Raw genomic sequence first — 22,075 nt, forward strand, 5'->3', positions numbered from 1 at the left:
CCCGGGGGGGCGGTCCCCCCCCCTGGGGGGGGGGGGTGATTTCCCGCGAAGAGCTCGGAGACCCCCCCCCGGCTTACGTGTGAAAGAGGATGAACAAAGGGATTTGGGGGCTGCGGCGTCCTTCCCCCCCCATCTCCCTGCCTCCTGCAGTCGACCTCAGACCTGCCCATGGGACCCAGACCCACTTTCACATTGGAACGCAGGACACCGGATCCCTGGCTGGAGCATTTGCTCGCACCCTGTACCCTGCGGAGGAGTCCCACGGCTGGAGGAGACAGCCCTGGGTCACGCTGGGGGGAGAAAGAGCAAGCACATCCACGAGTGCATCTGCTCGGCATTTGCCTTTTGTCCTCACCTGTGAAATTTTTGAAATTTTTGGCCCAGCCTGCCAAGTCCAGCATATCCTGGTCCCCTTTGCTGGCCTCTCTGCTCCCCATCGCTATGTCAAGCAGCCAAGCTGGGTGCCAGCCCTGGAAACCCCCAGCACCCAAACGCCTGGCTTTCCTCCTCTTCAGCCAGGTTCAAACCTGATGCAGGTCTTGCAGACATGGCTCTGGGGTTGCTGCTGGCCCTGTGGCCTGTGTATCCCATTGCGGTATGGCCAGGGGATGTGTCACCCTGGGGTGGTGCTTTGGTTGGGGGGAAAAAAGGCAGTGAGCAGGGTCCTGCCATGGAGAGGGTGACAGGGACAGCGAGGTGGCGACCTCCTTCAGCACAAGGAGAGGGTGTTCGACAAAACAGGTGAGTTTCCAAACCTGCCAAAGTGTCTCTTCCCACAGAGGGCGAGGTGAAGAGCTCCTTGCTGCAGGGTGCCAGAACAACCTGAAGTTTAGCTGGGTTTGAAATGCAGCTGGAGGAGCGCATGGAAGAGAGAAAATATCCACCGGCCCTTGTTAAACATCATGCCAGGCTCCGCGAGGAAGCCATGCCAAGCCAGAGCAGGGCAGCCACAGCCCCAAATGCCCACTCCAAGCAGCAGTTTTGCCACTGTAGCCCATTACCAGATTTCATTCCCAAACAGCCAGACTGTCTTGGTCAGCAGAAATCCTCTAACAATGACACAAAGTGAGGGCTTGGGGTTTTTTTTTAATTCTCCTTCTTCTTTTAACCTTTATTTAGAAACTAGAATATTCACCAAATCTACAAGGTTTCTCTGTACAGGTCCCACCAGGTGAAGAGCAACACTGAGAGATTTCTGCACGCAGCCCTGGCTCGCCATGTGCATTGCTACGGAGAGCGAGAGCTGTCCCTGCATATAGGATAAATATACAGCCTAATGTACTGTACCTGACATAAATTACAGAGGTGTCAATTTGGAAAGTATTTCTGAACTCGCTCCTGTTGGAAGGAGGGAGGGGACGGGAAAATGAAGGAGTGTTCTGTACTGCCTAAGCCCAGCAGGCACCAAAAATGCCCTTGGGGCTCTGCCCTGTGCTGCCAGCACTTGCCCCAGGGACACGGTGCCGCTGGGTGCATCATAAATCAAAGTTCATAGTATCGCTGCCAGCCCTGGTACCAAGAGCTGAGCCCTGGGCAGTAATGGGCTTTCTCTTCCTCCTCTTCAAATCTGCATCTTGTCTGAGCAGACGAGGGACATTTGCCGAGAGGCGGCATGGCTTGGCACAAGGGTGCCTATTTTGGCTGGTTTATGCCCTTTTTTTTGTTTGTTTTCTAACCTGGGGAACATACAGACTTGGAGTACATGAAATGGGCCTGTTTCCAAAACACATTAAGAAAAAGAAAGAAAAAAAAAAAGGCACTGCACAGGGGGACCTTTGAGGTAGTCGAAATTTTTTCCTTTCAACGTCTGGCACCAGAGAGGGAGAGAGAGTGAGAACATATGTGCCTGTGTTTCACTGTGCGTGGTCAGGGCCATGGATGTGGCTGTGTGCGTCCACCCGCACGCAGGGACAACTGGCCATGCAAGCCCTATGCACGGGGACGTCTGCGTGTGCAGAGCCTGTGCCTGTGAGCTGGCACGCCAGTGTCCGTGCACGCGTGTGGCTTTGTACACGCCTTTGGCTTTCCTCACGCCTGCAGTCGGTGGCTGGAGAGCAGCCGTGGCCCCTGCATGGCCGCATGTCTCTCTGTGTTGGGGGGGGGTTCCATCATGGCAGCTGGCTCGAGGCTCCCCTCAACAGCTCCAGTAGCCCTTTCAGCCCAAAGAAAAAGGGCCATGTCTCATGATACTGCTCCCTGTCATGCTCCTGGGCTTCACCCTGTAGAATAAACACTGCAACAACCCTGAGAGGAGCAGACGTGGTGTGAAACACCAGCCCTCCTTCACCTTGTCCCCTCATCCCCTGCTCTGCGTGCCAGGGCGGGACCGATGCTCTCCAACCTGCCCTGGAGCATTGCGCTCGCTGTAAAACTGGGGCTGAGCCTGAAGTGGCCATACATGGGGTCTTTGGAGTCTGTCGTTCCCCTCTGAGGCAACCCCAACCAGGGCAGCCCCGCTGCAAGGAGAGGGTCTCCCTGCTGCAAGCCCCTGGGATGCCTGCACCCGAGTTGGGGTCCCAGATGTGATAAGCCCCTGGGCCGCTCCAGATGGGGCCAATCATGTTTCTCTGCTGCTTCCTTGGCCGTGGGCAAGGGCAGCCTGCCTCCTCCCTTCCCTTTTCTGCCAGGAGGAACAAATCCCTGAGGAATTTCGCCTGGGTGCATTCCTCTGAGTGCACGCACAGCGAGACTGGCAGAGGGGCTGGGGAGCCAAGCACAGCCCGGGCTGGTGCTGGGAGCCACCATCGTCTGGGACCCTCTAGCAGGGACAAAGACTCCAATCCCCCAGCTGCCTCGCTGAAACCCTAATGGGGGCTTGGGGCTGGCGAGGTCCAGGCTTGGAGGAGACCTCCTTTCCCTAGATGCATAGTGGGGACACAGAAAGGACTTTGGCAGGGAGTTGAACCAAATGCACAGAGGGTCAATGTCACTAAAACCTTGCATGGAGGAGAAATTCGAAATGACAAGTAAAATCCCCTTGACTTTTGAGTCATGGGGGGCTCATGCACTTGTAAACCGCTCAACCCCCTTGAAGCAGCTTCCCTGGATAGCCAGCCCCTGAACATCTTCCAAAAATGCCTGTGCCACATCCCTCCCTGCCTCCCCCCACCCTGCCATTCATCATGCTCCGGTGGAGGTGGTACCTAAAGCAGAGCACAAACCCCTCTGCCCTCTCTCTCTCCCTCTCCCTTTTGTGCTAGATTTGTTGTGGTTTGTTTTTTTTTCTCTCTTCTTTTTCAGCAACCCCCAACCCAGCTGGAGATAAGCGAACCACATTACAGTACAAGAACAAACATTATCACAAACCCTGCCCGCGAGCGCAGTGTCTCTGCCCTCCTCGCCCCTGAGGGAGATGCCCCCAAAGGACTTGTGTGCCACCAGCAGAAGCTCACCCCATCCCGGAGCAGGGATCAGTTGTCCTGGCCCCTCCAGTCCCAGCTCTCCAGAGAGACTGAGCTAAAGGATGTTGAGTTTTCTCGAGCACGTCAAGTTACTATGGACCAAGTCCCACATTTGGAGCAGCTCTGGAGGCAGCAGTTTATGAACCACCAACATACTCCGGAAAAAACATGGCTCCTTGTTCATCTTGCTGTTCTTGTTCTTCACAATGCCAAAAGTTTTGAAGCCCTCGTGCCCAACAGGTGATACTTTAAGGACCTCCAAGCACATCCCTAGGAAGACATCATCGATGGGGTACAGCTCCAGTGTCTCCGAGGTCTTGTGCAGCCTCTTGGCCAGGGGTCCATCCATGATGAAGCCCCCACCCCCTGCATAGGGTGGGTAGTTGCTTTTGTTGTAGAGGGCACTGGGAATGTAGTACTTGTTCTCCTTCTTCCGGATCGGCTTGGCCTTGTAGAGGACATCCCCCACAAAGAGGTCCTCTCCCTCCTTCTTGTCCTCCAGGAACTCCAGGATGTTGTTGGGACTCACAAACACGTCATCGTCACCTTTGAAAATGAAGCGGACATTGTCGCAGTAGATGTTCAGCCACTTCAGAAAATGGACCTCTTTGAGGGTGAGGTTGAAGAAGCTGTCCAGGAAATCCCACTGCAAGATGTCCCCATAGATGTGGTTCTCATAATCCAGCAGTTTCTGGTAGTTGGCTCTTTCCTCCTCCTTGGAGGCTGTGCCCAGCAAGAACAGGGTCTTGATCCTCTTACCCTCCACCTCCTTCTCCTGGCCCCAGGTCCTCCGGATGGCCTCGCGGCGGTCATGCTGCGTGATGATAGACTTGACCACAATGAGCAGGTAGACGTCCCCGCTGCATTTCTCGGGGTGGTTGATCAGCATGGGGAAGTAGCGGCAGTGTCGGTAGAGCAGGAACTGCTGGAAATTGGGCTCCAGCCCTTTGAACCAGTCCACCTTGCTGAAGTTCTGGTTGGCTGAGCAGTTGGTAGTGGTGACATCCCAGGATTTTGCTTGCTTTGCCATCATGCTCTCCTCCTCCTTCACAGGAGCTTTCTCCTTCTTGCTCTTCCAGAAAGTGCTGGTGATGGAGAAGGCGTTGTCTCTCTTCTGTGTTTTCAGAGGCTCCAGAAGGGGCAGCTCTTTCTGCTGCTGGCCCTGCATGAACTGGCTGGGGGCCATTCCCCGTTGCAGCACCGTCACCATGATCACCAGCAAGAAGGAGAGGCAAACCGTTTTGTAGATGGTCTTCTTCCTAAAGGGACAAGACAGGGGGGGTTAAGGAGAGGAAACAGCAGGCTGCAAGATGCTTGTCTGTAAAACCATCTGCTGGAGAGGTCATGGGATGCTCATAATCTGTGTCCCATCACCTTTTGACGGGCAGCAGCCTTGTGGGAAGATCTGTGGGACAACTCCACCCACACTGTTCCCACCTGCATCCCGTTTGTGGGGCGGGTCTGGGGCCACACTTAGTGGCAGGGACAGGCATAAGGCATGTGGCAGGTGGCTGTGGTGTCACCTGGTAACCCCATATCTGCACAAAGAGCTGGAAAGGTTCATGGGAAAGAAGAAAATGGGTCGAGCAAGAGAGATGAAGTCAGGATGAGAGCTTCAGCATAGCAGCTGTTCTGGAGGAAAGTCCCACAGGAAACCCCTGTTTCAGCCATCTGAAAATTGCAGTTTAGGACAAGAGCAGAAGGAAGTTATCTTTTCCATGGAAGCGTTAGCTCCAAAACACAGACGTACTGCTCACGGCCCTAGGTTGGCATCACAGGTTACACAACACTGAGAAGCTGGAGCCAGGAAGACCACGGGAGTCGACATGAAACAGGCATTGCCTTTTCATTTTGAAATGGCAGATCAGGACAAAAAAATTGCAATTTGAGACGAACTTCAAGGTTCAGTGGGGAAAAGACACTCCTAAACCTGCAACGACCTCTGGAAACAGCATTTCTGGGAGCACTGCTGGGCGTTTTGGCCAGCTCTTGGGACCCATCAGTTCTCGAGACCCATCAGTTCTCGAGACCCATCGCTTCGCTTTGTGGTGACAAGGATAAGGACAGTGGATGCACCACTGGGGATTTGCACCACTGCAAAGCTTAGGTTTGGGAGCAGATTTTCCCAGCCTGCAGCAAATCCGATATTGGCATGTCCAGGGTGCACAGGGGACTGGGGGTGGTAGATCAGACGCAGCCTCTTGCGAGGCCATCCTGCTGCTCTCCTGCTCTGCAGACCCATCACCTGGGGAAACCACTGGCTCATGGGACAAACTGTGGAGCTCACCGGGGGCTTGAGAGGCATCCTGCGGTGGTCCTTGGGACAGCGGGAAGGCTGCACGCAGAGATTGCTGATGCACGAAATACCTCCCCCCTCCACTTTTCCACACAGTTTAAGGTGGGTTTCTCGCCCTGCTGCCGTGGGAGAGGAACTGCCCGCTCTGCCCATCTGCGCTGTTGCCCCCAAGTGCCCTTCTCCCCCCCACAGCTAGCACATCTGCACCAATTTCCTCCCGCCGCAGTCCTGCTTGCTCCAGCTGCCTTGGGCCATCTTCCACTGGAAATAAGCAGGGGGCACTGGGGGCGGCAGCTGGGCTCCACGTGCCCACCAAGGTCCTGACAGCTTCCCCAGGGCAGCCCCGACTCCGGCTGCTCCCACGCAGGAGGGGACACGTGAGATGCTCGGTGGCCCCTGGAGCCCCTTTCCCTGCCAGCGGTCGAAAGGGACCTCCTCTGGGAAGCCAAAGGAGACGGATGTGGCATGGGATTCACGGCTCCCCTGTGCCCGTCCTCTTGGTGACAGAAGCACGTCCCAGCCTGGGTGCCACCCATCGGGGACAGCCTTCAGCCTCCCACTCTCCATTAGATCCAAGATCATCTCTACCAGGCAGATGGCACCTTCACTTTGGGATAGTCCAGAGAAGGAGCTTGGGGCTGAAATCTGAAACATTTAACCCAAGTAATTTCCAGATAGCCAAAAACCAAAAAGAAGCCTTGAAACTCTCCTGGCCCTGGAGGCCAGATTGTGATCAGCACTGCCGGGAAGCTACTGGGGTTTGGGGGCACAGGCTGCACCACAGCACCTGCTTGGTGGGACACCCCAGTGCCCCTCAGGCTCCCCAGAGCAGGGGGCAGCATTGCTTTTGGAGACTCCGGCCACCCTGAAACGCAGGAGCCCCAACTGGGAACTGGGGGAACCAGGAGATTTCAGGAGCTCCTTTCTCTGGCTTTGCCCTCAAGCACAAAGAACTTTTCAGCCCCACATTTACGTGGGAAAACTGTGATCGCTAGCATGGACTGTGAGAGCGAGCGTGGAAATAAGTAATTACGGGTAAATGGGTAGATATTCCCCATCCGGTTTTATATGTGGCCACTCATCTGAGACTGATGAGGGAGCAGTTCTGATTAGATCTCACCATTCCCTTAACCCTCTCCAGCCCCAGCCACACAGCTCTGAGCTTATTCTTAGAAACCCTTCGTCCCAATACAACTTTAACCCCTGCACAGCCAAGCAATGGGTTTAAAATCTCTCATTTCTGGCACTATAGCAGAAATAACCCCAGTCACCCCTGTATAGTAACCCCAGTTGCACCAATCCCATCCTGACACCCCAGCCTTGCTCCCACCCCATCCCACCCTTGCACTCCCCACCACCCCAAGGGCAACACGTGATAAAATACCCAGCCTGAAGCATGGCCAGAACTTCCCCAGAAGCCATGGGCAGGGAATTACTGATATAATTTTAAAAAAATTTGCATAGATAGGACTGTCACTAACTGGCATGGATGGGTCCCACCCTTGGCGGGCTCTGCCCACCACAGACGGGAGCCACACGGAGCTGCTCACCCCTGTTACCCTCCTTGGGTCACTGCTTTTTATTTCAGCCCAGGCAGAAGACACAGCTCTGGGGCTGAGGGGAGAGCTCTGTCTTTTAGTAAGAGCTGGACAGTTGGGTAGCCCAGCTACATCTAGGTGTATCAGTGAGGTGTTTCACAACAGCACAGAAACTTATTCCTCCTTCCTTCAGCAGACAGCACTTCCCAACTCTCACCGGCAACATGCTATTTTTGCTTTATTACAAAAATCTCTTTGAGATTTTTCCTATAGGTCTGACTTTGCAAACCATAGATGGGGGCACCACCTGGTCCAGCAGGAGCCAAGAGACCCACGGCTGACTTCTGCCCCACAGAAATCCTGTCCCTGCACTGGCAGGAAAGCAATGGGGACTGGGGGGACCCTGACCCTCAACCGCAGGTGATTCCCACATCAAACCAAGGATTTTTGGGGGCAAAAGCGTGGCAATCATGCACTTTTCTGATCTTGAGTCTTTCTGCTCTGTGGTCTCCTCAGCAGAGAAGTACTTTAGGGGGGAGAAACCAGGTCCTGCTCTCTGGAGACCCCAAGAACCTCCTGCTTTGCAGGAGGCAAGGGCGAGGGAGGTGCTTCGGGTTCACTGCCATCACAGAGAAATCACCCTGCTGAGCCCCAGCACCCTGCTCTGGGGCACAACCCTCAGCCTGTCCCTGGCAGCATCCCCAAGAGCCTGGGGCACCCGGTGCTGCAGGGCCCAAGAACAGCAGCAACCCATGCCCATCCTGGCTGGGCTCCCACTGGCGCCAGCCAGGACCGGCTGCCCCAACCACCGGTGTTGGTGCCACCAAGAGAGCTTTGAAAGGGTCCTAACCTGCTCCTCCTCTTCCCTTTTCTCCAGCAGGAAAAGCTGAAAAGCCTCCCTGTGAGGCAGCCACACCACCACCGGCTCTGCCCCGGGTAGATAAATATAAATCCCCAAATTAGAGGTGGGCAGTTTTCCTTTCAGGTGGTGATGCTGTAGGGCAGGCGAGGCCCCAGGAGACTGGGGCTCTCCATCCCTGGTCCCCGGAGAGGCACACAGCCACTTTTGATCCACATGAAAACCTCTTTGATCGGTCGGGGCTATCTATTTATTTGGATTTTTCTGGCCTCTCAATTAGACCCAGTCACTGAGCCGGCAGAGGCACCACCAGTATAGAGCCCTTTCTGTTGGCGGTGCCAAGGGCTTGGGAGAGGGGATCTTATCTAGGAGCAGATGCTGGGCGAAAAGCACCCAAATGTCTCCAAAAGCAGCCTGCGCTGGCTGGCTGCAAGCGCCAAGCGGGGCCCCAGCTCACGACGGTTGTCCCCACTGCCGGGGTGTCCGGGGACACGTCCCCTTCTTATAAAAGACATCTGGTTTAAATCCAAGGCGGTAAAACCACAGGGCTGGGGAAGAGGCAAGAGCCCAAACCCTGGATGGTTCCTCCCCACCACCCCACTCCCCCCGCCGTGGGCATCTGCCTCCAGGCTGGCGCTGCCGTGGGACAGGGACCCCACGGGCAGGTCTGGCTGCCCTCCTGGCCGCGCTCTCCCCGGCCCCGCCACACAGAGCAGCCCTTTCCAGGAAAGGGCTGGGAAAGGCATCCCCAGGGAAGCACGGAGGGGGGACACAGACGACACTGACTGCCAGCTCCTGCTTGCTGCTCCCGTCCCGGCTCCCGCCGGGCCGGAGCTCCGGTGCCCCGGGATGGGGCGAGGTTTGCGCTGGGAGCGGACACCCCGGAGAGCCTTCCCCGGGGTACCCCGGCCCGGGGGTGGTGGGACAGGACCCCGCCTGGGAGCCCTCAGCAGAGCCGGGGAGTGGGGTGAGGGAGAGTCGCTCCTGGGATGGGGACAGACGGACAGGGGACAGACGGACAGGGGACACGGCGTCTTCCTTTGTCCCTTCCCCACGCGTGCCCTCCCCACCACAGCTGCCCCTTTCCCAGCCAGCCGCCCCGCGGGGCACCCCCTCGGGAGGCAGCCGGTGGGGACGGGACCGGGGAGCCCCCCGGGAGGGAGCCGGTGGGGAAGGAACCTCGCAGCCCCCCCCTCCAGGCCCCGGGCAGGGCGCAGCGCCGGGACACGGCGGTGCCGAGCGGCGGGAGCGGAGGGCAGGGGACAGGGGGAGTGGGACGGTGCTGGAGCGGGGCGGGAGCGGGGCTCGGGCTCCCCCGCTCCCCGGCGGTCACTCACCACTGGAACATGCTGGGAGTGGGACGGGGCGGCCGCTCCGCTGCTGGCCGGGGCTGCCCGCGGTCCGGGCGCTTCTCTCTGCCCTCCTCCTCTTCCTCCTCCTCTTCTTTTTTTTTTTTTTTTCCCTACTTTTTCCCTTTTCCCTCCCCTCGGTCTCCGAGGTGGAGCCAAGAGGGATGGCAGAGCAGGTAGGTTAACTCTTGCCCTGCCCCTCCGTCCCCCCCAGCCGCACCAGCAGACTGAGACATCCCCAGTGCTGCCAGGGGAAGGGGTTTAAGGTTGACACCCCACACTCCCCCCCTGGGGACCCTCCCTGCTGCTGATGGGACACCCACCAGGAGCTGGGAGCTCGGGGGCTTCCCACCCGGGGGGGATCCCACCCCACGGGGTCTTCTACACCCCAGGCACAGTTCCCTCTGGGGTGTGTTAGCCCTGCCCCATAGCTGTTAACTGTAAAGGATCCCAGTTATGGAAATGGGATTCCAGTGCTCACCAGGAGAGGTGCTTTTGGCAGCTAGGATTTGATCTCTGGCAAAGGAATGTGGGTCTTTTCTGCCGTCCTAACACAAGCAGGTCACTTTGGGATGAATCCTGAAAGGGAGCTGGGGCCCAACACCAGTTCCTCATGGAGACACTGAGATCTCAGCTTCGCCTCTGTGCACAGCATGGTTTGGGATCCCTGGAGCAATGGAGCCACACCTCCCCTGGGATCCAGACCTTACCTAGGACCCCCACCTCTCTTTGGCCCCCCACCTCTCCTGGGACCCACACTTCTCCCAAGACCCACATCTCACTCAGGATCCACACTTTGTTGGGAACCAACACTCTGCCTGGGACTCCCACGTCACCAGGCACCCACGCTCTGTCCAGGACCCACACATCTCCTGGGACCCACACCTCACCTGGGGGTGCAGGGAGTTGAGAGGAAGAGTTGCTGCAGCACATGCCAGGACCTGTCTTAGGAGTCAAATTTCCACCAGCACCACAGGCAGTGAGGTGTCCTTCCAAACTCTTCCTTCACCCTTGGTTTGGAGCAGTGTTTCACCAGCATCCCTGCTGCAGCCATATCAGCATGGGACATCCCATTGCCCATTGAGAAGCAGATTTAAGACCTTCTTTTCCTCTTAAACATAGCATTTCAGTTGAGGGTCTTTTTCAGCCACAAAAATCAGTCCCCATCATTTCTGATGTCTCCCTTTTTGTCATCCTCCCATCCCCACCAGCCACTCGTGTCAACCACGAAGCCAGACTAGGAAGCCTGCAGGAAATCCTTTGGGATATTTCCTTTCCTGCCCAGCAGAGATATCCCAGTCCCTTTCCCGCAGCCCCTCTGCATTTTGCACGAGTTCTGAGAGTCAGCATCTCCCACAGCCCCCCAGACACACTGCGCTTGTCATGGAAGAGGCTCTTCTGTTCCGAAGCTGGACACATGATGGGACCCACACAAACTCTGCTACTCAAATAGCATTTGGTCCTGCTCCAAGAAAACCCAAAGTCCAACTCAGTTTGTGGGGGGAAGTTGCATTCTTTCTCCAGACCCGCTTCTCTCTCTCCTTATCTTGGTTTATCGCTTTCCCAGATGCCCTGCAGCTCCATGTCCTGGGGGCTGTGAAAGCTCCCCAGGAAAGACTGCCCAAACAGGCTGCACCAGCTCTGCAGCACCCCACAACCTTATCACCACCAAAGGTCCCTATGCACCTTCCCTGATTCCTTTTTAGTTTGTTCCCACTTCCCATAGGAAAGTCTATATCTGCTGAATTCATGGCCCCAAGAAAATCCTGGCCGTGAGATACACAGAGAAGGGGTGTCAGAGGTAGGATGAAGAGCCACACTGAGTATCAGCTTGACCAGAGCGGGATGTGAGAAGGACTCACCTCATCCATGTGGCACAGGAATGGTAGGTGCATGCCAGCCCACAGCTGGGAATTCACCCCACTCTGCAAAGAGGGGCTCACGGTGGAGGGGGACCCCACTGGAGAACCTCCCCTTCACAAAGACGCACAAAGGGGTGTGAACAGCAAAGCCGCAAAAGCACGGCCACCATCTCCTCCTTCCAATGTGCCCTGGGACCATGATGGAGACAGGAACTGCAGCATCCCTGCTATGGGGAGCTGGAGTAAAACCCAAAACACAGCCCTGGAGCAGCTGCCGCAGCCACAGGGGATGCCCAGATGCTGTGGGTGTGCGACAGGCTCCTGGGGCACTCGATCCCCTGGTATCAGCACGTCCACCCGGCAAGCCCCGGAGCCGGCCGCGGTGCAGCGTGCCTGAGGGCTGTGCTGCTCTAGCATGGAAGTGGCACTGCTGTGGGACGAGAAGGGCTCCTGGCAGCCTGCCGCAGGGAGCTCTGCCAGCCATGCGCCCAGGCTCCCACTTCTCCGATGGCTGCTTCTGTGCAGGAAAGCAGCAGGACTGCGAGCGCGCGGACTTGCTGGATGCTCCCGTGCTGCTGCGCAGGGTTTCAGCTCAAATAAGCCCCTCTGTGCAGGCAGACCCCACTCCCACCTCCCCCTGCGTGGGGGAGATGCATGTCCAGCTGCGTGAGAGCATTGCAGACCTGGGGCGTGATGGCTGTGCAAAGCTTTACTTCTGATATTCATTAAAGACTCAAACAGTGTCGGGTCCGGGACTACTAATGACAGAGATAAACACTGTCCTAGGCACTCCTGGCACTGCCAGCTCCTGTTTCAAAGCTGAATCTTAAGATGAAGCAGCTTTTTTTTACATTTGTTTCATCATTACATAGAAATATTTAGAACAAACCCAAGTTTTCACACTTTCTGGATTCACCCTGGAAAAGCAGAAAGGTGGCAGGACAGCTAAAACCAAACTGAAAGCGGTTTTTTTTTAAAGAAGTTCTCCTCCACACACCTCCTCCTTGCCTCTTTCCAGTGCCTGGCAAAAACAGGTTTTACCCGAGCAGCCACAACCCCTCTGCTGAGAGCGAAACCTGAAAAAGAGAAACCTGAATTTTTTTGTTCGCCCAAAACCAGAGCCGGGGGCAGCATCACTTTGCCACGAGCAGATCCAGCCACCAGCAGATCCCTGCTATTCCTGCCCGGCCCTGCCTTCAGCAAAGCAGCTGGATCCATCGCCCTGCTCCTCCTTCGCTGCAGCACCCAGTACCCTTATTTCTTTGGTCATTAACTGAAATTTGGAGGCACCAGGTGCCTTTTTGGCACCACTGACAGAGCTGCAGGTGTCTGGAGAAAGGCTCTTGGGTGGCAGGTGCTGCTCACGCATGGAAAAGCCAAGCTCCTTTGCCTTGCGCAATACCGGTGATATTTCGAGGTGCACCAAGCCACCACAGTCCCATGAGAGCTGGCAGGGGACCTGCAAGAAATAACACTCAGGCACGTTATCATTGCATTGTATGGAGAATGCAGAAGGGGAGGTAATACATGGACCTTCCCAGGTGACTTCCAAGTCACAGCCGGGGTGACATCAGCTCCTGGCAGCAGCAGCCACCTCTGCAGCCACTGGCTCCCGGGACCCATTTGGAGATGGCCGCTACCAGTGTGTCGTGGTTTAACCCCAGCCAACAACTAAGCACCACGCAGCCGCTCACTCACTCCCCCCCCATCCAGTGGGATGGGGGAGAAAAATCGAGAAAAGAAGTAAAACTCGTGGGTTGAGATAAGAACGGTTTAATAGAACAGATAAGAATAAACTACTAATGATATTGATAACACTAATAAAATGACAACAGTAATGATAAAAGGATTGGAATGTACAAATGATGCGCAGTGCAATTGCTCACCACCCGCCGATCGACACCCAGCTAGTCCCTGAGCGGCGATCCCCCCGCCCCCAGTCTCCCCAGTTCCTATACTAGGCATGACATCACATGCTATGGAATACCCTGTTGGCCACTTTGGGTCAGCTGCCCTGGCTGTGTCCTGTGCCAACTTCTTGTGCCCCTCCAGCTTTTTCGCTGGCTGGGCATGAGAAGCTGAAAAATCCTTGACTTTAGACTAAACATTACTTAGCAACAACTGAAAACATCAGCGTTATCAACATTCTTTGCATACTGAACTCAAAACATAGCACCGTACCAGCTACTAGGAAGACAATTAATTCTATCCCAGCTGAAACCAGGACACAGTGTGACACACTCGCCTCCCACCCAAGCACCCCTCCTGGAGACAGGGGCAAGTGACCTGTGTGGACACGAGGCTTTGGAGCTGGCATCTAACTGGGCTGCGGGGCATCGTTTGGGCAAAGGGAAAGGGCGAGGACTGGCGCGATGCCGAAGGGGCTCATTTAGATGTTCTCAAAGCAAACCACAATGCTTTTTTTGTTTCAAGAAGCCTCTTTTCATTTTGAAGTGGACCTGAATTAAAATGTTTTATAAAAAAATAAGTACAAAGAAAGAAGTGAGCTTTTTTTATGAAGTTTATGCAATCCCAGAAGACTGGCTTGTGGCAGGTTGCCCCAGCCAATGTTTTCCCACTGAAGGTTTGGGTTTTGTTTCACTGGGAAGAGCTGCCCTGGTTTCTTTGATACAGGTTTTTTTGGGGTTGTTTTCTGATTTCTTTCTATTCCAGCAAATTATACGTACACAGAAAAAAAGTCTCATCTCTCCTCCCGGCAACTCTCATACCTCCCAGCCACTCGTGCCAGCGCCGCTGTCCCCAGGCTGCGTTTCCCACCCAAGCCAAGGTCCCATTGCTCCGTGACCTGCGGGGACACCCAAACCATCCCTCTCCTCCCCAAACCTCTGAGCGCCTGGAATGGGACCAAGGGCTCAGCTTGACCGGAGACCAGCCTGGGGTGGTCACACATTTAGATTTTTCGTCATTAAACCACTCACCTGTGACATACCCTGGGGTGGGGAGGGAGGCCAAGGCTGCTATTTGTTTAGCTAAGCCAGACTCACACCACGTCAGGACTTTGCACGCACTTGCAGGCAAACATCCTGAATGCGCTAGGACAAGGAATGTCCCTTTCTCCTTGCAAATTTATTTTCTAAGCACCTTTTGTGATGCTGCTTGGGCTGTGCCAGCAGGTAGAGTAACCCTGGGAGGTTCACCGCTGCTCCCACGTGGGATGCTGGAGGCTATGGCCAGGGACTGGCACTGCCTCCCTCCCAGCCCTTGCTCAGAGAAAGCCCCCCGGGTAGTTAGGATTAATTATTACCCTGGTTTATTGCTAAGCGAACACCACCAGCTTGGAAGCTGGGGCAGATGTCATGTAACCCCCGGGTCTGACGTGGGATGACAGGAAAGACAGCCACCCCCCCAGAAAGCTCCCTCCACTTGCCCATCATTATCACAGCCATAAACCAGACCCTCAGTGTGGGGGTGGGTTATTTTACGCATTAACCCCAGAGCCCCACGGCCATTTCCATCCCAGTGCCTCTGCCAGGGCTGGTTGTGCTGGCTCCTGGGCAGAGGCGGGAGGAGGTTTTCTGCCTTCCAAAGCCAGGCTCTCCCTCCCGCTCCATCAGCCTCAGCAGCTCATGCCGGAACACCTCAAGCCACAGCCAAAGCAATGCCCGCTGCCCTGCTTGGAATCAAACCCCCTGGGATTCGCATGATTTCTTCCAAAAATGGGGGCAGGAGGGGAAGTTGCTTTCCAGGGCAATTGCCAGGCCAGGCCCCCCTGCTGCAATGTTGGGGAATAGGAGGAATGTTGGGGTGAGACTTGAGTGCCACGGGGTCGGGGAAAGGCAGGGGACAGGGTGGTGGGATGGTGTTGGTGGAGGCGATGCTGTTGCAGCTAGGACACGAGCTGGGGCTGGCAGGGAAGCGCTGCCCCAGCCTTTGTGCCAGGAGCCGCAGGAGCAGGGCAGGGGGAAGTGCTCAGCAAACCTGGGGGCCGGATCCACCCAAGTGTTTGCCTCCTTGGGCTGCCCCTTCCTCAGTTTCCCCAGCAAAAAGGCCCCCCATCCAGCTTTCGGGCTGCTGCCTGGCAGGAACGCTGCCTTCTCTCCCAGGGGATCTGCGCCCCTGGGATGCCTGGGTCTCCTGGGGAGCCCGGTGTGGCCGTGCTGTTGCTTTAAATCAGCAGCTGGATCCAGCTGTGACTGCGAGTAACCCTCACCGCAGCCTTGCCCAGGCCTTTTATGCATTTTCCAGTGGTTCCAGAGGCGCTTGGCGGCAGCGCGCAGGGGAAACCGGACTCACGCTGGCGAGCAGGGAAGGGAGGGGAAAGGGAAAACATTTCCCTTCCCAAAGGAGCAGAGGGAGCCCAATGCTGCAGCTCTGGCAGCAGGCACAGGGGGAGCAGACAGCTTGTGGGGCTGCCTCTGTGGCATGATGCAAACAGCCTTGTGGTTGGACACAGCGAGCCAGAGGCCCTGGCTTGTCTCTCTGAGCTCAGCGTGCCCCGGTGAGAAGTGCTTACCCCAGCGTGCCTCAGTTTCCCCCTCTCTACTCACCTCAATCCAGCCTCACACAGAAAGTCCCAAGGTCTAGGTTTGTCCTGTGAATTCATGGCAGGATGGCATCCAGGCTCCGAAGAAAACAAGCCCATAAGGATGGAGGATAGAGAAAGCCTAGAGGGATGGGAATGCGGGGTTGAGAAGGGAGACACATTCATGCTGCCCAGATCCAGAAAGGAGGGAGGATGATGTTGGTGTGCTTGGCTCCAGCAGGGGAAGGTCCCTGGGAGGGGACCCATCCTGTCACTGGAGGGGTCCGCTCGCATCCCAGACCCTCCTAAAGAGCAAAGGTGGAGGAGAGGGAACCAGGAGGGAGAAGTTCCCAGGTTGTAGTGTTGGGAAAGCAATGTCATGCCAGCACTGAAGCCAGCAGCCCTGCCCGTAGAGACACTCCTGCCCATCGCAGGGACCATGGGCCTGTCCTGCTCAGCCTTGCTGCCCTGACTGTCCTGCAAAGCTGGCCACGGGCACAAGCTAACGGCAAAGCCCCAGTTGGGCATCAGCCCACAGAAACCGCTCTCCCAGCTCCAGCCTGGGAAGGGCTGGGCTTGGGGTGCCAGCATGCTGCGCTCGCAGCCCCGGGAAGCCCTGCTGCCCTAGGGGGCCGGCACAGACCCAGAAGCCACGAACTGCAAGGCGACGTGTTTTCCGTCGGGCAGGAGAGTGCTCACGACGTCTCTCATGAGTCAGATGGAAAGGGCGGCTCAGGAGTCACCTGAGCCCGGCGGCTGCCTGCCCGCGGCCCCTCTCCAGCCCAAGTGGAAAAACATACGGCCCCGGCGCAGCACATGCCTGCCGAGACCCCGAGCTCCGGCCGGGCCCCCTCCTGGGCTGACAGACACAGAAACGCTCACGTTAGCCTTTTTTGGCCAAATCGGTTTAGGAGGGAGGCAGAGGCGACTCAGACATCCCTGGCCCTGTGGCTCTGCTTGTCATTAATCACAGCTCCACTGCTGCTCATCGCCTGTGCCAAAACCTGGGCTCTGCTACAGCCACTGGTGGGTCTGTCTCCAGCAAAACATGGAGAGAGGGAGAAAGAGGGTATGCGGAGTACCAGTTTCCCCCTCTTTGGCTGGGGCTATTGGACTAAAGCCATGGCAAAGCTTCCCGCTTCTGCACACACAAGGGAGGGCAGCACCCATGGTACCACCTCCAGGCAGGCACCCGCCCAGCGCAGGGGATGACCCTTTCATGGGCATTGCTCCCCAGCCCAGCTCAGGGAGCTGGTAGGAGAGGTGGCAACAGCAATTTGCTAGCCTGGGAGTATTTTAGCCATGCAAGAGTCCTCCAGAGGGAAGAGGAGAGCCGGCACACCCAGCTGCATTCCTGAGGTTTGGTTTCCATGGTGGGATGTTCACCCGACGGTGAAGTCATGCTGTGGGCTGAGATGGCCAGTGAGTTAATGCATGGATCCAGCTCCTTCCCTGATTCACAGCAAGCGCAGCTACAGCCCCGTGCCATCCATTGGGCTGACAGTTCTGCCACGCTGCCATGGCTCTGGTGTTTCTAGCATCTTTGTCTGGGGAGGCTTCAGACACTGCTGCTGTGTTGATCCCTGCCTCACCATGGGAATCAGCTCCTGCCACAGGGTGGAGGGACAAACTGATGGCTCTCACGGGTCCTTCCAGCCCATTTGTATCATCACACTGTGCGCCCAATAATGTTTTACTTTCCTTCATCCTACTGCTGCCACTGGTGACAATAAGATAGAAAAGCACCACCCTAAGAGGTCATTCCTGTAGGGCCAAAGCCTTGGAGATCTGCCCAGTGTTAGGGAGAGGTGGGAAAGGATGGAGAGCTGGACAGCATGGAAAGAGGAGGATGGAAAGCCCATCGGTCCTTGGGGTGAGGTAGCAGGGACTCTCCCTGGCACCAGCAGCTCACAGTGCCAACACAGGGCACGTGGCCGTAGAGTTTGTCTGTGGGGCCCCATGGATCAACAAACCAGAGATCTGGTGGAGGAACTCGTCCTGGGATGGCAGCCAATAAACTGATAAGATTATTTCCAGCCTCTGGAGTGGTTTTCTGTAGGTCTGGAGGCACAGGAACGGGGCTGGGCTGTCCAGGACCATCAGCTACCCTCCCTGTTTCCTCGGCTGGTGAGACACAGTGCTTTTGGGCTATGGTTATCTGTGCTAGAAAGAAATGTCTTAATGGGATTTTTCAGTAAAGATGGACTTTTTTGCAGTACAGTCAACTAAAACCCCATAAAAAAGCAACCTGCTTAGGATGCATTTCCTGATCAACCACCACTGGAGTGCTTTCTGAGCACACCCTCTCCACATCGGTCCCAGCCTCCGGCTGTCCCCAGCGGCCGTGGGCCTGAGGAGGGGGCAAGCTGAAGCCCAAGGGACTCTTTCTGTCCTCTTGCACACATGCTGGTGTCTCACATGAGCACACGATGCCTCTGGAAGACAGTAGGACACGGCTAACCCTCAGACATGTCGGAGAGGACCTCTCTGAGTGCCGACACTCCTGTGAGCAGGGGTGTTTGCTTTTGAGATCGACCTAGACCTTCCCAAGTGTGCTTGTGTTCAAGCTAAACCTGAAAACCCTCCCTGCTTCTCATCTCACATGCAGCCAGACATGGAGGTCCTAGCTGGGATGTCACCAAGAAGCCAAGATCCCTTTAGGGGCCAGCACTAAGCCACCAACAATGACCCTTGCTCCAGGAGGGGACAAGCCACCTTCTGGGCCTGCCACAGCAGGTGACATCCCTGGGGACCAGGGAGATGATGTTAAGGATGTGTAAGGGCTGGCACAGCCCCGCAGCCGCCTGGGTGTGTATCGACCAGTCCGGGAAGCGTGCAGCCAAACTGAGCCTGAGCTACAGCCAAAGAAAACCGGCGGTTCCAGGGCTGTTTTGCACCAGCCAGGATGGAGCACCAGCCTTGCAAGGTGGCGCTCAAGGCACCGAACGTGACAGAAGGCAGCTCCCTGTGTTGAGGACCCCACGAAGCTTTCCTGGGCTCTCCCAGCTCTTCTCCAGGCTCCACTTCAGTTTGACACCCAGAACCATGTGAAGGTTAAGTGACGTACCTGGAGACCGACAGACCCAGCCTCTCCTGCCCCCTCCCCGTTCCCATCCCGACACCACGCACACACCCAGCTGCGACGCGAGGGTCCCTCAAACCCCTCTGCCCCTAGAAACGCTGCCTCCCAGCCTCTCTCTTTCCTCAGGCCCTTCTGCCTCCACTCCACACTAATGATATTCATTTTGCCGCCTTTTCCTGGGGCGCCGGCCCCTCCTGTAGCAGCTCTCCGCTGCTCTCCTCCACCGGCTCCCAGCTGCCCTCCAGCCTGGGTGACTCATGCTCAGCACACACTGAGCCCTTTCAGCAGCCCTCAGTCCCGAACACTGCCCCAGTCTTCCCAGTGCCGGTGTGCCGAGCCCCCCCCCGCCAGAGCCCACTGCCGGCACAGGCTCCTGGCCAAGGGGAGAGATCCGTGCCTTTGCTAAGAGAGCGGCTTTCACGGCCGAGAAGCCAAAGCCCTTCCCGGTGTGATCTGGGCCAGGATGAGGCGCAAGCAAGCGGTCAACCGGCTGGGATGGACTCGCAGCCTGGGTCCCTTTGAGCAATGGCCAGCAGTCTAAAAAAAATAAATAGATGTATTTGAAAAGAAGAAAAAGGATCACAAGCTCCTAATGGGACCGTTCTTGGCTCTAACAGACGAAACCTGCCAGGAGCCTTTTCCTCCCTTCTGCCTTCACCAAACTTCCTCTGACCAACAGCGGGGCTCTGTCTGCTGTGTGGGGACAGAGGCAGAGAAGGGGCTTCTCTGTTCCCCAGCCCCCAGCTGGCAGCAGGGTGGGCACTGCCGTACAAACTGCCCCTTTGCCTGGAAACATTGCAAAATCCTCCATCAGAGGAGCCACTGAAAAATCTGTTTGCAGGAGTTCCTCTGGGCCAGGGCTGCACAGAGAGTGGGACAGAGGCACACTGCCTGCGGGGCAGCACCATTCCCTGCACTGCACTGGGTCCTGCTTGTGCAAGGGGACTCATTGCCCTCCTCGGGGACTTGTGTCTCATGGCCTGGGGTGAAGTGCTGGACCCTGGGAAAATCCATGCATGGCATTGCAGGGGAGGATGGGGCTCAGGTGTACCTCAAAAAGAGCCTTACCCACCTGCCACAGCCTAACATCAGGGCTTCTCAGCTGTCACAGCCTCTCCAGCAAGGTGCGTGTGCCCCCAAGGGACACAAAGAGAAGGGTGAACTTTTGTGACCATGGGTGACACAGCGGGGATGCACACAAACCCAGGGGAAACCTCCATGCGCGAGGCTGCACGAGTATCTCCTGCCTCTCTTTCCTTCCCACCTCTCACTGCCTTTTTTGCCTGTGCTTTTCTGTTCAGTTTGCAAAATACCCAAACTACCTGAAAAAACAGTCACAAACTCCTCTATGGCAGAGGCAGAAACATGTGTGCGTGTGTCCATCCATCTGTCATCGTTATCACAGTTCTAAATGCAGACCAGACGAAGGGGCTGACCCTCGCACCCTGGGCAGCATTGCAGGATCACCCATGTTGCTGAAGCTGTGCCGATTTACACTTGCAGAGCATGTGGACCTGCATCAAGCCGAGCTCTGGGCTAGGGAACAGGGCTAAGAAAAAGGGGAAAAACCTACAACTCTGTGAAAAACCACAAGAGGCAAGCAGCCAGGCTTGAAGGGAATCCCCGCCCGGGTTTGCTACCAGCTCTCTGATGAGCCTCCGCTCTCGCCCAGGGATCTCTCCTTGGAGGCGACAGCAGTAGGATGCTGCCCAGAGGCCAGGCTTGTTTGTTCTCTTCCAGAAGTAGGGCCAGAGATGTGAAATCTTAAAATCTTGGTGGGAGGAATGCAGTATCTGAAGTGCTGAGATGTGCATTGCAGCTGCGCTGCCCTGCCCTCTGGGTGTTTGCCAGGTTTCGGTAGTGAAGTCCCTCTTCAGCTATCTCCAGTGAAACTGCTACAACTCAAATGAAGTTGAGTTTTATAAGCCCAGAGAGAGGTGTGAGGGTTTTGCAAGCTGTTCTTAACCCAGGAAAGGTCACCCAGAAGCCGCTCTCCTGCCCATGAGGTCAAGCCACCAGTGTGCAAACACAACTGCCAGCCACCAGCAGCCACAGAGAGCCCTGCGACGAGCTGCCTCGGAGCAGAGAGCAAGTGCTGCTGCATCAGGCTGTGGCAGAGCCTGGCAAAACTTTTTTCCGCTCCCTCCCTCCCCAGTTGTCCTTGCACCATCACCTGGTTTTGCTAAGTTGCCGGGGGATGGATTCCAGGGAGTGTGTGGGGAGGACAAGACCCACCACTGGGGGGCAATGGCAGCTGTGCCAGATGTTATGATGCCAAAGAGGGGTGATGGCAGCCACAGGGGAACAGCTGATGGATAAGGCTTCAATATATACAGACCCCGGGAGTCCTAGAACCCAGAGGGACCCCAGTTCCCAGGCCCAGTGTTGCAGAAGTGGGGAAAGGGCTAGTGCACATCTCCCACACCCCAGCCCTACAGGGCGCTGGGTGTGGGGGTGGGCAGGGAAGGAGGGGAACCCTGCCCCTGCAGGCAGCTCCATCCCAGGCTGGTCCTGCATCCCAGGTGGCTCCCAGTCCACTGGAGCAACCTGGAGGCACCTGCCACCCGCTCACAGGGCTGAGGACAGTATCACTACTCCTCCCATCAGCCTTGGGATCAGCCATCCAGTGGCAGAGCCTTGAGCCAAGCCGCAGCACTGCCAACAAAATATTCTTCATTGCTTGCAAAGGGATAACCAATATGTTTCACACCCAGAAAATACAGAGATTATTTTCTCAATAATCTGGAAAAGCAACTGATATGTGTGTGGAGAAAGGGGAGAGGCATAAGAATGTACACTGTATTTATGGAGCTTTTACTTGTCACTGGTTCCTGCACGGCCAGGCCAGACAGCTCTAACCTGCTCTAACCCACTCCCTCCTTTGTGCTGGAATAAATTGTCTGAGTAATACTCAGCAAATGCATGAAGCAACAGAAACCTGACCAGATGCTGCCTGCACAAAACTGCGGCAGGAAAAAGTAAAATTCAGGCTGTGAGCAAAAGGGCAGTGCATAAGGCCATGCAAGGAAGAGACATGTTGCACTATTACTTTGCACCCCGCTAACTGTGGGTGGTATAACAAAGCAAAATCTGGGCTGAGTTTATGCAGCCCCAACCTTTGGCGTAGGTTGCATGTTCAGTGGGTGTGGAGGAAAAGCCAGATCGCATGTAACAGCCTTAGCTGATGCAGGTACAGCATCGGCCA

General features: G+C 56.2%; 1 protein-coding gene across 1 annotated transcript; it reads right to left on the reverse strand.

The window, feature by feature from the left end:
* Positions 1 to 3,232: 3,232 nt before the first annotated feature.
* B3GNT7 (UDP-GlcNAc:betaGal beta-1,3-N-acetylglucosaminyltransferase 7) lies at positions 3,233 to 9,508 on the reverse strand. Its single transcript, XM_010573028.1, has 2 exons — positions 9,432 to 9,508; positions 3,233 to 4,660 (listed from the first exon to the last, which is right to left on the reverse strand). The coding sequence occupies exons 1-2, from the start codon at positions 9,440 to 9,442 to the stop codon at positions 3,457 to 3,459; spliced, it is 1,215 nt and encodes a 404-aa protein (XP_010571330.1). The 5' UTR covers positions 9,443 to 9,508; the 3' UTR covers positions 3,233 to 3,456.
* Positions 9,509 to 22,075: the final 12,567 nt, after the last annotated feature.

This window comes from Haliaeetus leucocephalus, unplaced genomic scaffold, assembly GCF_000737465.1.
Source record: "Haliaeetus leucocephalus isolate CR32 unplaced genomic scaffold, Haliaeetus_leucocephalus-4.0 Scaffold362, whole genome shotgun sequence".
In the NCBI taxonomy this organism is placed as follows: domain Eukaryota; kingdom Metazoa; phylum Chordata; class Aves; order Accipitriformes; family Accipitridae; genus Haliaeetus; species Haliaeetus leucocephalus.